We start from the raw sequence: 15,785 nt of genomic DNA on the forward strand, positions 1-15,785 counted from the left end.
AGAAATGGGAGGAGGAAGAGGGAAATGGGAGGAGGAGGAGGGAATGTGAGAGGTTTTGAAAACCAGTTGCTGAAATTAAAGAAATTATTTAGGTGTATATGATGCAACGTGCCTAATATAGTAAAATGAAAAAGAGATTTTAGCAAGCAAATAGTACTTAAGGGAGGATTTGTTCTTTTTTGATGCTGTGCCCCCCTCTGCATCACTGAGAGCGTAAAACACCAGCCTCAAACCTGTCTGGAATAAAAGGTCAGTTGAAAGCCCTAAAAATAAACACCCAAACAGCTTTATTTAGGAGCCAAGGCCTTTAATCAATCAGTGATGAGTGTTCAGAGCCGGAAGCACAGACCTGTGTTTATGGCCAGGGGTTGTTTTAGAGCTAAAATGCAAAAACTGTAAAGGAAGAAATAATTTCATCTGTGCTTTCCATCAGTGGGGGACTTGGTGCTTCCATCCTCGTGTCCTTAATTTGGTAAAGAGCTCAGATCGAAGTGTAATCCTGCTTTCAGGAGATGTTCCACTTGCCCAGGCTCATATTTATTATAATTATGGCCTTTTTTTTTCTCTCTATGTCATATTATTCTGTGATAAGTGCCCTGAATACCTCCTCATTTCCCCCCATTCCCATTTTCGTGGTCCTTAAATAGGACCTGAACCCCAGGAAAACTCATCCCCCTGCACATGCAGAGGTGTTTTTTTATCTCCAGAACATGAAATGCGTGGAATTAGATCCTTGTGAGAGCAGTGAAGTTCCAGTCACTGCCTGCTCTGGCTCAGAAGGGTTTGGGATTAAAAATAACCGTCTTTCTGACAATCCACTTGAAGGAATATTAAAGGGCTGAAGGAATATTAAAGGACATCATCAGGAAAGGAGGTGGGGAGGGAGCAGGATTTAGGTACTGGGATGAGGAGAATTTCTTTTGAAAAAGGAGAGGGCTCTGGGCTCAATATCCAGGAGAATATATTTACTCTGCCACTTGTCTGTGGTGGGATTGGTCAGGCTGTTTCTTGTTGCTCTCACAGAACTATTAATATTTGAATCATAGAATTGTTAAGGTTGGAAAAGACCTGTAAGATCATCAAGTCCATGTTTTTCTGAGCACTGCCAGGGATGGGGACTCCACCTGTTCCAGGGCTGGACAACCCTTTTGGTGAAGAAACTTCCCTGATATCCAACCTAACCCTCCCCTGGCACAGCTGGAGGCCGTTCCCTCTCCTCCTGTCCCTGTTCCCTGGGAGCAGAGCCCGACCCCCCCCAGCTCCCCCCTCCTGTCAGGGATTGCAGAGCCAGAAGGTCCCCCCTGAGCCTCCTTTTCTCCAGGCTGAGCCCCCCCAGCTCCCTCAGCTCCTTCTGCTCCAGCCCCTCCATGTCCTTCTTATCCTGAGGGGCCCAAACCAACCCCAGGATTGGAGGTGCAGCAGTACAAAAATAGACATTTACAGTGATGGGGATGGGCAGCCTTCATCCCTCAGTGGTTTTCAAAAAAAAGTTCTCTTCTCGATGCAAACAAGACTAATAACAAAAAAAATCTTCCATTAATTCTGAGATTAGGGGGATAGGCAGGAATGGTCAAGGACGTTTTCCAAATACGGCTCAAGTGTATCCAGAATAATTTAAAGCAGATGTACATAATAACGGGACAGATTCGGGTCACATGGAGAGAGGGAAGTTGTTAGATAAAACTCTGCAGTTATGTAATTGAAGATCAAAATCCAAAATGGTATCATTTATATCTGCCCTTCCATAGGTGCCTGCTCTTTGCACAGAACTATTCTATTTTTCTCTTGGCTAATTTAAGAATTATTCATTTTTTTAAGATGATTCAGGCTCGTATTCAGGCAAATTCAGGGATGGTGCCACTTAGGGAACTGTTACCCATTTCTTCTTGTTAGACACTCACTGAAATAGATTTCAGATGTTTTGGAAGTCAAAGTACAGCCATTAAACCCAAAATATTCTCTGGAGTACAGGCTCATTGTTAGTGTCTCCCGGGGGCACTGCCCTCCATCGTTTATCTGGAATTAGATGATGGTGCCTATCAAATCAGTCCCAGAATTATCAAATAAATCATAAAGAAATTTCATTTGCTTGTAAGCAATTGCAGCTGAAATATGTGGCAGCTTTCATGTAGGAATTGAAAGGAGGGAACAGAAACACTGTTTGAAAATGATCATGTGCAAAAACATTGTACCTTTTGAGTGGTTTCTTGAAAAGAGCGAACCCAATAACTGTTGTGAAATGATATATTTGATTTTCAAGGAACTTTATGAGCACCTATAAACTCCATCCTGCTGCCTGTGACGCTGACAGAGGTGTTAAAGAGTTGACTCCTTCCAAAAACCCGAAGGGTATTTGTAGGTAAGACGTGTGAAAGAGCTGCCAGGCTCCCTAAAATTGCTCCTAAATGCCCTAAATCAGATAAATTCCAGGGCGAATGGCAGAGCTCTGCTGACGTGCTCAAAGTGGGTTGAATTTTTTTGTGAAGGGAGGAAGGATCCAGGGGGTAGAAATTGCTTGACAGGCTCAGGTTGTAACGTTTCTAATTTGCATTTTTGCGGCTGGGTTAAAGAATAAAAGTCATTAACTTAAAAAGGGTGGCAGAAGTAGCTGGCAAGTGTGGGGGTGTGCACTGCTGGGATCTGCTGCAGCTGTTTAAAATAGAGGGAAAAAAGGTGCATGTGTGAGCCTTGGGTATCTCCACTCTTTTTGAAGTGTCTAAATAATTGAATGTTGGGTTTAATTATTGTTAATGATTAGTGAAGTGTAATGTTTGAAAATGGTTCTTGCAGCGTCAGGCAGGGGAGGAGCTCTCAGGCAGGTTGGTGGTGGAGATGCTCTGTCACCACCCACATGACCAATGCCTTTTCTAAACATCACTAAAAGTTATTCCCCCAAAAATTTAATAGGGAAACTTTTCCCCACTTGGAATTTGCTGTGTTTAATTGGAAGGCAAGTGCTCCAAACCTGGAGTCAGCATTTCAGGTACCAGAGTCAAGAGATTTACGAGCTGTTTGCTGCAGGTCCAAGGACTTTCATCACGGATCCAGCCTGCAGAGCACAAACATATTGCAAGGGAATTGCTTATTTCTAATGACATAAATAAAAATCCATGAACAGCTCCAAGACAGATTAGTCTCCAAAGCTCCAGCCTGGTTAGAAGCAGAGGTAATTTGTCCAAGGAGTACAGGGATTATTTATTATTTTTTTTTTGGTAAGAAAAATGTAAGCAGCCAGCCTTCCTTTGCACTGCAAAACCGAAAGAACTCAAAAATAAGACATTCAGAGTCTTTCTTAGTGAGCTGTACAGAAATTAAAGGTATCCTCTAAAAAGTGAAAGGTAATAATAAAAGATTGTGTGAAATACGCAATTGAATTTTAGGTAGTAATAAAAATGGGGTTAAAGGATACTTCTTTTAATCCCTAATCTTTGGAAAAAACAGGTAACTGCAGGATTTTGTGGCAGAAATGGATAAAAGCTCTCAAAGAGATGTGAAGCAGGGTGTCCTTTTGGAATAAAACACTGCCTGTGTTTAGGTTGTGTGGCATTTTTATCTCCCAGAGCGTTAAGAACAGTGGGAACAGGAACTCAGAGCCTGCAGATGTAACACTGCTCCATGCATGGAGTGATCCAGAGCAGGACAAGCAGAAGGGAAAGTCAGGAGCCCTTTCCTCCTGTAGTTTTATGTGTGTTTATATACAAATATAAGCTTTCAGCTGAACATAAAGGGACAGCAGGTCACACAGAACTCTTAAAACCCCCTCGTGCACATGCATTGAGTCAGGGAGGGTTTTTTAATTCTTCTTTAAAACTCCTGGCACTGAGCAGTTGGCTGTTGGTTTAATGTTACTGACTGTTGATGCAGAGGCACGTGAGCTGATTCAGGCCATGAGCATGTTGGATCCACTGATGGGTTTGGGGTTTGCATGTGCACAGCTGGGCAGGGTGTTGCTGGCTGTTGATACACCAGAGGTTGCTAGCTGGAGTTGACTGGGGGGTGTGTTTGAGCTGCTGTAGCTGGTTATAGCAGTGGTGTCAGAGCAGCTAAAAATACCTCAGGCCAGTTCTGTTATCAGCTCTGTGCTCAGATTTCCCTGGTGAGGCTGGAGGAACCGAGTGTGCTGGAGTGAGTGTAAGATGTGGCTGCGGCACCAACTGGATGGCACACGTGGGAAGGGAGGAAAAAAAACAAACCACTTATACCCTTTCCTTGAACTTAGGAAGAGAGTATTAGGTCTTACTGTCAGCCCTGAAAGGCAACTTACAGCTTCTTTCCATAATACCCATTCAAAGCACCTCAGAGCTGTGCTGTCTGTTCTTCAGCACTCAGTTAAACAACTGCACGTGTTTTTTGAGACCTAAGGAGGGAATAATCCAGTACAATGGAGCTTTGCTTATGCTCAGAGTTATCTGCACTTTGAAAGCCAGGTTGTAATAAAATAAAATTGAGAGTTCTGCATGAAATGTGGAGCTCTCAGAGCTCAGCTGTTGATACCGTGAGCCATGAGCAGCGTCTCACAGGGAGTGAGCATGGAGTGATGGGACAAGGGGGAATGGCTTTAAGCTGAAGGAGGGCAGGTTTAGGTGGGATATTGGGAAGGAATTCTTGGCTGGGAGGGTGGGCAGGCCCTGGCACAGGTTGCCCAGAGAAGCTGTGGCTGCCCCTGGATCCCTGGAAGTGTCCAAGGCCAGGTTGGACGGGGCTTGGAGCACCCTGGGCTGGTGGAAGATGTCCCTACCATGGCAGGGGAGTGGAGCTGAATGGTCTTTAAGGTCCCTTCCAACCCAGACATTTCCATGATTCTCTGAATTGCAATCAGAGAACGGTTTGGATTGAAGGGACCCCAGAGATGTTGTGGTTCCAACCCCCCTGCCATTAGGGCTGTTATCAAAGCAGACAGTTCTTATCCTCTGTATCTTCCATGTTCCAATGCAGTGACCTGGATAAGCTTGGACTTTTCTTTATTTTGCAGGTGAAAGCCAGTTTTGTGCCTGGTGGGGTTTTCTTAGGGGTAGTAAAAAAAAAAGAGAGGTTTAAGGACGAGTTTAAACTCAACCTCCAAGGAGTGAGTTTGGTTTGGGAGTAGTTCCCAATGCTGAGCTGAAGGAAACTGGCTGTGCCCAGTGCCCTGCAGCTGCCCCAGCATCACCTGGGCACTCCTAAATCCTCCCAGGTGGGCAGGGCAGAGGTAGATCCAGCTCTTCCTTTCTGCCCAGATGTGTAAGCCAGCACTATTTGAGTATCATTAATGTCCTGGTTCTGGAGCCAGAATGCAGGGGAATGCACAATAAACTTGTAATGATTCAGAACCTCCATATCCTGGGTACAGCTATTTAGGGTAAAGTCTAAAAGTTCTTCCTTTTGCAAGGAAAGAAAAATAACCTTGGAAACAAAAGTCTCCCTAATTTTCATTTTACGTAAGTGTCTCTGTTCTGGCTTGGGCTCCCAGAGACAGTGAATGCCCCCAGACTGACTGTGGGTGGTCAGCAGTTCAGCAAATTGGGCCATCCATCTAAATTTGTCTCTCTTAAATCTATCGGATTCACGTCAGCATCGGTTCCAGCAGTACAATGGGGATTCAATAACTTCAAGGAAGCCTTCTGTGATCCTACTGTATCATCCATTTTCATAAGAGTGAAGCCACCGTGGAAGGACTGTTGCAGATGCTCAGCTCCCAGAGCTGGTGCTGTAGGAACAGCAGCCGTGGTTGCACGGGAGGCGCTCTGGGGTTTTTAATTTTGCAGTAGTGACACACCAGAAAACTGCTGTAAACTTCCATTGTGGGAGTAAATGGGAATTTCTGGAAGCAACTGGTTTTAATTTCCCGAGGTTTTGTGTGTATCCCACGCCGTGTGATTTGTGGGTTTCAGTTGCAGTTATCAAAAAGGAGTATTTTATGTTAAGGTAACATCCTTTTACTGGAGCTGCAGCCCAAACCAGGGCAGAGCTGGGAAATGGAGACGGGCTCTCTTCCAGATTGTACATTATCAGATGAATAATTAACTGTAGACTAATTGCAAATCCTAATTAGCCTCCTACAACTGCACTAAGCACGGTATTGCTTCAGTGTAACGTGGCAAAATCTTGACCTTCAGGTTTAACCCTGCTGCTGGTGTGAGCTTGACTTTCAGAGCCCAACTTATGTGTGAGAATGCGAGTTTAAAACCTCCACAGGTTTTTGTTATAAAATTAAATGGATACAGAAGTGCCAGTATCCATGCCTGGCCCTTTCCTGGTGTGCATTGCTAGCTGGGAGCTTTTCTGTCCCACTTTTCCTTCAGGTGGTGGAAAAAAATCGGGAAAAACTATCTGGAATGTTGGTTTTGGTCTGTTTTATAGACTTGATGGGGAATTGGCAGGTGGACTTTCGAGTCATGGCCCAGCAGGGTGTGTTGGTGTCTGGAGAGGCTTGATTTGCTGTATGACCATGAGCATGTTTGGGGACAGCAGGTGACAGTGGAAGGTGCACATGGATTTTCTGTCCTGGTCTTTCCTCTTAAGCACTCAATAGCACAGGTCTGGAAGCTCATGGAATCCTTTCCAAACGGGCACCTGTAGTCTTGTCTTCTCTGGGAGTAACTTGCAGGCAGTTTCTGTGTGAGGGAGGAGAGCAAACACTCTCTGGGCAATCTCATTCTCTGGTGGACGTGCCGTGGGACAGCAGGATGCCTGGGTTTGCTTCCTTGGGAGAAAATAACAAGCAGTGAGAGGAGGAACTACAGCTAACCCTTGGAAAAAACACACATTGGCAATGCATGACCTGAAGTGAATGACCAGCACAGCATGGTAAAACAGGCTTGAGCAACATGAATAACCCGAAAAGCCGGATCCCCGAGGGCGCAGCGGGAAGAGGTAGCGGCGTTGGGTCGGCGAAACCACCGGGCAGCAGCCAAGGTGAAACAAATTCCTGTCTGAATCTGGTTTTCTTCCCGTTTAGGTGATACTGAGCAGGAGCTGGGACCCCCTCCATCCGTAGATGAGGCAGCAAACACACTCATGACTCGCCTGGGCTTCCTCCTCGGAGAGAAAGTCACGGAGGTTCAGCCAGGGCCCCAGTACAGCATGGAGGTGCAGGACGAGAACCAGGTACGACCCCCCACCCTGATCCCTGCTGGTTGGGATCTCTCTGGAGCACGGCAGAGGGTGGTTATTGCCTGATTCCACGGCAGGCAAGTGTCTCCTAGTGGTGCTGGTGCTAAAGGCTGTGTCCCCTCGTCCTGCAGTGACTCATCCCCGCGGAGCAGCGGGATGCGGGTCAGGGATCAGCGAAAAGGCTTCTGTTGTTCCTCTGCTGCCGCAAGTGCAGGAGTGGGCAGCGTTTCTAATCAGCTTACAGTGACCAAAATAAGCTGTTCTTGCCTCTGTCTTCGCTGTGGTGGTGTTTTCAGGAGTGCTTTAGTGGTGTTACATAAAGGCTCCCGGGCTCTGCACGAGGTGGAGGGACGGGGTAATAGCCTGATTTTACAGATAGTCACAGTTCTTGCTCGTGTTTGCCCAACAAGGTGATTTCATGCTTGAAAACAGGTAGAGAAGGCAAATCATAAAATCTTTATTGTGATGGAGCTTGTTACAATCCCCCTGGCTGGCTGGAAAGCAGAAATCCTCCAGGCTGTGATACAGATTTTGTGGAAACTGCCTGAGCCTGAATTTCTCCCTCCTTCTCCTCAAACCTGGACAATTCACAGTGTTGGTGAGAGGAGAATGAAACCAGGAGACATTTTGCATCCCCATTTTTTTTTTCTAATTGACAGGTGGATAGTCCAGTATGTAACAGAAGAGGATGAAACTCAGCAAACACTTGTAATTCTGTCTTGTTTTAGCAGTCATCGTGTGACTCTGCACAGGTCACTCAGATATTTAACACAGGTGTAATTCAGAGGACCTGAATTCCTTAAGAGAAGAGGTGGTGAAAAGTGGCAGCCAGGAAGAGCCTGTCCTCAGCACAGGACCATGACTGCCCCATCCCTGGGAGTGTCCAAGGCCAGGTTGGCTTGACTGACACAAAAGGTTTTTGATCTCCTGGGCTAAAGTTTGCTTGAGAGCCAAGAAATGTAGTTTAGTCCAGTTTTTGCCTTTAACACACGCATATTTTAACACTTTCATTCAATTTTTTTTAATGCAAGTTGTGATGGATTTGAAATGGACTTTACTATACACTGGGCTAGAAAATGTCCTTTTAACAGGCACCTATTTGAACTGAATACTTCAAAGCCAAGCCGAGCTTTCTACTATAAATGGTTCCTTTTGTTGTTGCCTTTTGACAAAAATTAAATTCCCATCTTTTCTCTAAAGCCAAAGATGTCTTTGGAGAATAAATAAAAGAAAAATCTAAAGAGAAACAGCAGAGAGTTGTCCTCTAAAATAGATTGGTATCTTGGGCTGTGTGCTAATTTTTGCATGAAAAAGTTTTCCAGAATGCTATTCATGTGCTGAAGAAGATAAAGAGAGGCTGGTTCCTCAATTACCAAGTTAATTTTTTCCTTTCTTTGTGAACGTCTCCTGCTGTCAGCACTTGCCCAGAATGGTGGAATACTCAAGGTTAGAAGTGACCTCGGGAGTCATCCCATCCCATCCACCCCCCCAGCTGGAGGCAGGGCTGGGTGCAGGGAGGGACTGTGGTGCTCAGGGCATGTCCAGGCAGGGTTTGGAGATCTCCATGGGTGGAGAATCCATGGGCTCTCTGTCCCAGGGTCAGCCTCTCCCAGGGTCAGCCACTTCAGCTGTGCAGAACTTTTTTCCTCTAATAGAAAATTTCCTTGGTAGAACCCGTGACTGTCGCTTCTTGTCCTTTCCCTCTTTTCACCTCTGAGAGGAGCGGGGTTGTGTCATCTCTCCAAACCCCTGCAGACAGTGGAAGGCTGCAGCTGTGCCTGGGTCCAGTGTAGGTGTCCCTTCTCCAGGCTGAATGAACCTTCTCCATCAGCCTCTCCTCCTCCTCCTCCTCCTCTCCATCAGCGTCTCATCCTCCTCATGCCTCTTCCTTTTCTCCATCAGCCTCTCCTCCTCCTCTTCCTCCTCCTCTCCATCAATTTTACCTCTTCCTCCTCTCCATTGCCCTCTCCTCCTCCTAGCTCAGCCCTACCCATCCCACATTTTTGGGGCCCTCCTCTGACTCTTCCATGTCCCCCTGGCTGTGCCAGGACACAGATCCCGTCCAAGCTGAAGTTGCTTCTGAATTGCAGCAAATCTTGGGAAAACCTCTCCAAGTCTCCTTCCCAAATCCAGTTTCTTCTGCTACCCTACATCAAGTCGTGTTGAAAATCACACAGTGAGACACTTATGGGATTTGCAAAGATAAATTCTTCTATTACTCACTGATTAATTAAAATCTGATTGAGACTTTGACAATTGGGTAGGTTTTAATGCGTTAATTTGCAGGGGCTGGGCAAAGAGAACGTTCCTTGGATCAGAAGCTGCTGCTTGTTATTCCAGCCATGCTTTTCCTTCTCAGGCAATAATTATTTGCCATCTCGCCAGTGCTTGAGCTGGAGGGAAGGTGAGGGATGGAGATGTTTGCACTGAAACAGCCCCAATCTGTTCATCTCCATGTTGCCTTATTTTGAATGTGTCCAAGGATATAATCTCTAATCCAGATTGCAATTATTTAGTATGTTTTCTGTCTCTTAATGGTGATTTCCTTATTGAGAGATCCCAAATGCTGAAGATTAAATCCTTTCCCCCCTACTTTTTGGGAAACTCTTTTCTGGCTGCCAGAGCAGCACAAAGGACACCAAAAGCTCTGGCAGAACAGGGTAATTTTTCAAAGCTTAGTGAAAATGTGACAGATGAAACAGCAGCAATAATAATACAGAATGTTCTGTCAATGGAAATTTATATTTAAAACTCGCACAGAGGAACATTTTTCTATATCAATACAAAAATAAAACATGTCAATCAATGCCAAGTGATATACCATGTTACTTTATTATTTCCAGCTGCAAGGAGCTTGTTCTTCAGGAGCTGCATTGATAAAACTGCAAATAAAGGAACTTCTATCACTTCTGGCATTTCATGAAACAATAGTGTTATCAGCTGGAGGGAGGATGAGTGTACCATCCTTGCACTGAATTTTAATTTGCTTTAAAGTGCAGTGTTTTCTGTGATTTAAAGTTAGTGGATGTTATTTGGCACTGAGATAAGTTTCAGTGGGGATTTGTTTAAAATGACAGTTAAAAAAAAAAAAAAAGACACAGAATAACTTCACCCTAAGGAATTTATAACAGTCATAAGGCTTCATGTTCTGGAAGGTCCCACATGTGAGCTGATGGAACTTTTAGATGCTGTAGTTTAAGGTTGGAAGGCACCTCTGGAGATCATCTACCTGGCACAGGTTGCCCAGAGCAGCTGTGGCTGCCCCTGGATCCCTGGAAATGTCCCAAGGCAAGGTTGGAAAAAAAATGCTGCAATATTTGCTTTGAATACTGACACACAAGTAGTTTTTAATTTGGCCTCTAGAACGAGCAGAACTAATGTTGCAGAATTCCAAGCAGATTTAGAAAAACCAGGAGGGTGTTTAGACATCTGAGGAGATGGGGAAGGTTCATGGGGAGAGAAGGCTCGTGATGGGTGATGTAACAAACGTGTGAAACCAGAACATGCAGGCAGCCAGAATTCCCAGAGCACTCAGCTTGCCTGCAGTTGCTGGAAGGCACTGGGGAAAAAGGGAAAGTGTTGGTAGGTGCCAAGAACGTGAAAGAATGGAAAATAACAATAAGTGGGATCCAGCAGTGGCACTGCAGATGGGATGGGGAGAGCAGAGCCTTGGTTTGCCTCTCCTGAGTGGTTTGAGGGGTGATGGTGTGTTGGCAGCCATCCTGTTCTGGGGTATTTTAGAATCACAGCATCATTAAGTCTGGAAAAGACCTCCAAGATGATCAAGTCCAACCTTTGGCTGAAGCCCCCCATGCCCACTGGAGCATATCACAGAGGGCCTCATCTGCTTGTTGTCTGAACAGTTCCAAGGGTGGTGACCCTGCCAGTGCCCTGGGCAGCCCCTTCCAGTGCCTGACCACTCTTTCAGCGATGAAATTTTCCCTTGTTTCCAACTCTCCTCTCCTCTGGCTCAGCTTGAGGCTCTTACCCTGTCCCTTGTTCCCTGGGAGAAGAGGCCAACCCCGCTGGATACCGGAGGGAGATTATAAATCCTCCTGGAAACCCCCACCCGCTTCGTTGTCCGCCCTGTTGGGATCTCTGTGTCAAACACACAGCCCCTCGGGCAGAGCTGTGACATTGGCACTGCCTCCCTGATGTGCTGATCCACGTTTGGGATGCTCTGTAATTGAGTTGACATCGATTCTTCCCCTCTCCCTGGCCTGAGAGCAGAGGGGCTGCCCCGTCCCCCCCTCCACTGCCGGGGATGCTCCGTTGTTGCCTCCGGCACTGGGGCGGTCACACTCCGAGTCAGGATTTTTACAACTCCTGTTGGATAAAGTAGGATTCTTCCTGCTAGCTGCACACAGTAACTGCCTTCTAATTGAAAAACTGGTAAATCTTTCCCATGTTCTGCTTGCAAAAGTCCATCCTAGACAGTTTTTTAAGCTTCAGATACGGAACAGCGAGGAGGAAATAAACTTGGGTGTCAGGCCTGTTCTGCAGTTTGCACGTGCTCTCTGTGGTCACCACGAAAGAAGGGAATACAACATTTATAGAGCACAATAAAACCTGCAGCCCCACAGAGGGATCTGGGCAGATGGAAGCAGCCCAGAGGTCTTTGTAGGATTTCCTGGATGTGATGTTTCGTGCTGTAGATGAAGGTGAGATCCCACCGTGTGCTTCCCGCTGGGAGATCTCCACTTCAACAGAAGCTCAGAATTTAGCTTTCTGTCATGATTTTTGCCTTTTTCTTTAAGCTTCCAATTAAAAAAAATTCCTGATCAAGTATGGCATCAAGCTTGTGGTAAACACCACTAGTTATGGTTCCGTGGTTCCAATGTGGAAGTTGGGATCTCCGAAGGAGAAAACAAGCCCAGCGTCTGTTTGCCACAGGTGGGGGGTGGCCCAGGGGAGGTTTTGAACCAGTAAAGCACTTTTTGCCTTCCCCACACGGAGCAGGCCGAGTGTGAGCTGTGAAGGAGCCCTCACAGTGTGTGACGTGTCCCCCCTCCCTTGCAGAGCTCGGCGGTGACGCAGCGCATCAGCCCCTGCTCCACCCTGACCAGCAGCACGGCCTCGCCGCCCGCCAGCAGCCCCTGCTCCACCCTCCCTCCTGTCAGCACCAGTGTCACGGCCAAGGACTGCACCTACGGAGCCGTCACCAGCCCCACCTCCACCCTGGAGAGCCGGGACAGCGGCATCATCGGTGAGTGCCCGGCCGGAGTGCTCCTCGTCCACGGGAGTGTCCTGGGATGGGCTTGGTTTACAGCCATGGAATCCCAGGATGGTTTGGGTTGGAGGGCATCTTCAAGATCATTCAGTTCCAGGGGCTTACACAGAACCCTCTAACCTTCCACTGGCCCAGGTTGCTCCAAGCCCTGTCCAACCTGGCCTGGGATACTTCCAGGGATGAGGAAGCCACAGCTTTTCTAGGAATTCCAGCCCCTCAGAGAACAATTCCTTCCCAGTATCCCATCTAACCCTGCCCTCTGGCAGTGGGAAACCATTCCCCTTTGTCCTGTCCCTCCAGGCCCTTGTCCCAAGTCCCTCTCCAGCTCTCCTGGAGCCCCTCTAGGCCCTGGAAAGGGCTTTAAGGTCTCCCTGGAGCTTTCCTTTCCCCAGGCCAAACAATCCCAACTCTCCCAGCCTGTCTCCAGAGCAGAGGGGCTCCCAGCCCTCTTGGCATCTCCATGGCCTCCTCTGGACATGCTCCAGCAGATCCACATCCTTCTTATGTTGGGACCCCAGAGCTGGATGCAGCACTCTATTTAGATAATAGATATTATTTAGGTAATACTCCTGTATTTGCGAATTAGGGGGGTGGTTTTGCACTATTCAAGTTAAAACTGCAGTGACCAAGGTGAACTGGACCTTACATAGTAGCTGGTGAAAACTGGGAGGTAAGAGGTTGATAATTTTGCATCGATTAATTTACTTTTGGTCCTTATTTATATGGTGAAAGAGGAAGCCTTGGGCAGAGCTGGGTTAAATCAGCACAAATATCCAGGTGCTCTAGCAGGTTTTTCCCTTGGGTGGTCTGTAGGTTGTAAGTGTAAGGAATCTGGAGAAAATAACATGCACAGATTAATTTCTGTTTAATAGCTGGAATGGGAGAACATGAATGTGTCTGTGACACCAGGCAGGATGGCCCTCACTTGGTTGTCCCTGCCGTGTGTTGTATGTTGAGTATTTCTCCAGCCTAAGAAGATTTTACTTCGCCAGCAGTTCATGCAGTGTTTAAAAAAAGAAGAAGAAAGGCAGGTTGATAATTTTGGGAGGTTTGTTGCACTAGTGATTAATATTTTGCTTGGCTGATCAGGAAATCAGGGCTTAGTTCAGCTCCTGGATGCCACAGCAACCCTTGCAGCGCTTCTGCCTGCATGATCTTAAAATGCAAATGGGTGAGCTATTCTGAGCTGCTGCCAAAGTAGGTTAATGAATCCTTGGGAAGAGTCACTGCAGGATCCCACCCCCTCAGTTCTGTGCTCACCGTGTCCCACCATCAGAGCTGCACCTTCTTCCTGCAGCCACCCCGCTAAGCTGGGCTGGGCTGGAGCATCATGGTGAGTAGATGTGGGTGTTTGAACCCAGCTGTCCCTTGGGTCTCAAGACCTGAGCAAAGCCTGAAGTGGAGTGGCAGAACTGGCAGAAAAACCCAAAACAACCAACCAAAGTGTGTTCTGTGCTTTTCCAGCTGCTCTTCCCAGCGAGGTCTGTGGGCGCTGCGTGTTGGTTTTGGGCTGGACTGGCCTCGAGTGGGGTTGGCAGGTGCCAGCCTGAGGCAGGGAAGTCATTGAGTGCTGTGCAGTTTGGTTTCATCTGGACTTGCTTGTCCATGTGAAAGCCAGAGGGGTTCTGGGTGGCCTTTGTGCTTCACCTGGGTGGCAGAGAAGCATCAGCACCATCCCAGTTCCTGGCACGATGAGGTGTTGAACCCTTTTGCTCTTGACTCCCAGCCCTGCCCTCTGTTCAGTAGGTCTGTAGGAATTAGTTTTTAAATCTGATACATTTTGCTTCACCTTTCACAAGGAAGATTCTCTCTTAGAGGTTCTCCTGTCGGGATCTTAAGATTTTCCCGTGGAAACTTTGGAAATAATAGAAGGTGGCTTATCCCAAGGCTATGTTAATGCATCCCAGATGGAAAAGTCATGTCAAAATGAGCTGCTGGGGGATAGGGGAAGCACTTTTCAAGGCTTTCCTCTGCCAGTGTTTTCACTCCAAGGAAGACAAGGGCTTCTTTCCTCCCTTGTTTCCTCTCCCCCTTTATTTTGACAATAACATTTTCAGCACCTTCTCCTGGCGTTTGACAGAAGCTGAACAGCTGTAACAAACGGTGTGGAAAAAAGCTCTTCTCCAGCCAGGCTTTCCAGCAGCGAAAAAATCGGGAGGTTTTCCCCAAAGCCTGATTTTGTGCATCCTCACCCTGTCCTGCAGGTGTAAGGTCAGTGGCAGCAAAGTTGAGGCTGTTCCCCATGGGAGGTGAGTGCAGTTTGGCCACTCCCCTCCCACTGGGATGGGAATTGGGTGTGCACAGGTGTGAAAGGTGCTCCCAGCATGACAGCGATTCCCTGGAATTGTTTGCACCGGGGAGGAGACAAATTGTCCACCTGTAGGAAGCAAAACCCACCTCATGCTCTTCTTAACTATCCACCAAGGTGGACAGAGTTTTGATGTTGTAGTCTGGATGTCAAGACTGAATCTTAACCAGTCAGGTTTTCTCTGATGACTTGTCCTCCTGGAGTTATTCCTGTCCCTTTCTATGTCACCTCTTACATAATTTCAGTTATTGGAGAACAAGTGTGTCCTGTCTCTGATCTGCACAGTGCAGGGACTGTTTCATGGCTTTAATAAATGCATCAATTGGCTTAAAACAGACTTACTTTGAAATTTTTGAGCCTCCACGGTTAAAGGGAAGCTCAGTCTGAAAAAAAACATTACAAAGTCCAGATCTTTACATTCAGGTATTCCTTATTTGTAAAAGAAAAGCAGTGGGGAAGGGGGCAGGAGGGGAGCCAAGAGGAGAGAGAGGCAGGAGCAACTCGGCCCTTTCTCCTGGATGCCACAGAATCCTCTCCGTGTAAAACAGGATGGCTGGTGAAAATCCTGACCTGACTGTAACCCCTGAACAGCTTCCAGGATTTTTTTGGCTCTCGCTGTGTCAAAGCAGCCAACTGTTAATGTTCAGAAATCTGCTACTGAAAAGAAAACTGGTCAGAGAACCAAGTGCTGCTCCGGGGGAACTTTGCACCTCACGGCCCCACCGAGGTGGGCTCGGGAGCTTTGCTGCTGGAATTCAGCAGAATAGGGGAAAATCTTCACCAATCTTAACAATCCTGCAGAATGGACCAGCAGGCATTTCTTGCCACTGTGCAGAGCTTACCCAGGTGATGCTCAAAGCAGCACTTGATGCCATTAGGAGCAGCTTCTTGAGGGAAGGAAAGGAAAAGTCTGTTTTCCATGTGGCATCTTCCCATAGAAGTGCTGTCACTGAGCCCCAGATGAAATGGGGCCACACTTCTCCTTCATGCTGAGCCCTGTGATGATCTACACTCTGTTCCCTGCTGGCTTGTCAGGGGATCATCCTGAGCAGGGACACAGGTATGTTGGAAAAGCAGCTTAAAGGGAAGGCAGGTGAGCTGTGGAAATCCTCCTGCCCTGGTGACGTGCACAGCTCTGATACCGTGTGGACCAGT

General features: G+C 47.1%; 1 protein-coding gene across 7 annotated transcripts in view; it reads left to right on the forward strand.

The window, feature by feature from the left end:
* TANC2 (tetratricopeptide repeat, ankyrin repeat and coiled-coil containing 2) overlaps nucleotides 1-15,785 on the forward strand; it is a 202,057-nt gene that overhangs the window by 104,365 nt on the left and 81,907 nt on the right. For all 7 annotated transcript variants that reach the window (XR_007630274.1, XM_050327573.1, XM_050327574.1 and 4 more), the window contains 2 exons: nucleotides 6,938-7,086; nucleotides 12,112-12,298. Coding sequence is in view for 6 of the 7 variants with exons in the window: in XM_050327573.1 (XP_050183530.1) it covers nucleotides 6,938-7,086; nucleotides 12,112-12,298 (336 nt within the window). In the remaining variant the exon portion in view is untranslated. The remainder of the gene's footprint in view (nucleotides 1-6,937; nucleotides 7,087-12,111; nucleotides 12,299-15,785) is intronic.

This window comes from Myiozetetes cayanensis, unplaced genomic scaffold, assembly GCF_022539395.1.
Source record: "Myiozetetes cayanensis isolate MyiCay16 unplaced genomic scaffold, myiCay2020 scf34, whole genome shotgun sequence".
Taxonomy (NCBI): Eukaryota; Metazoa; Chordata; class Aves; order Passeriformes; family Tyrannidae; genus Myiozetetes; species Myiozetetes cayanensis.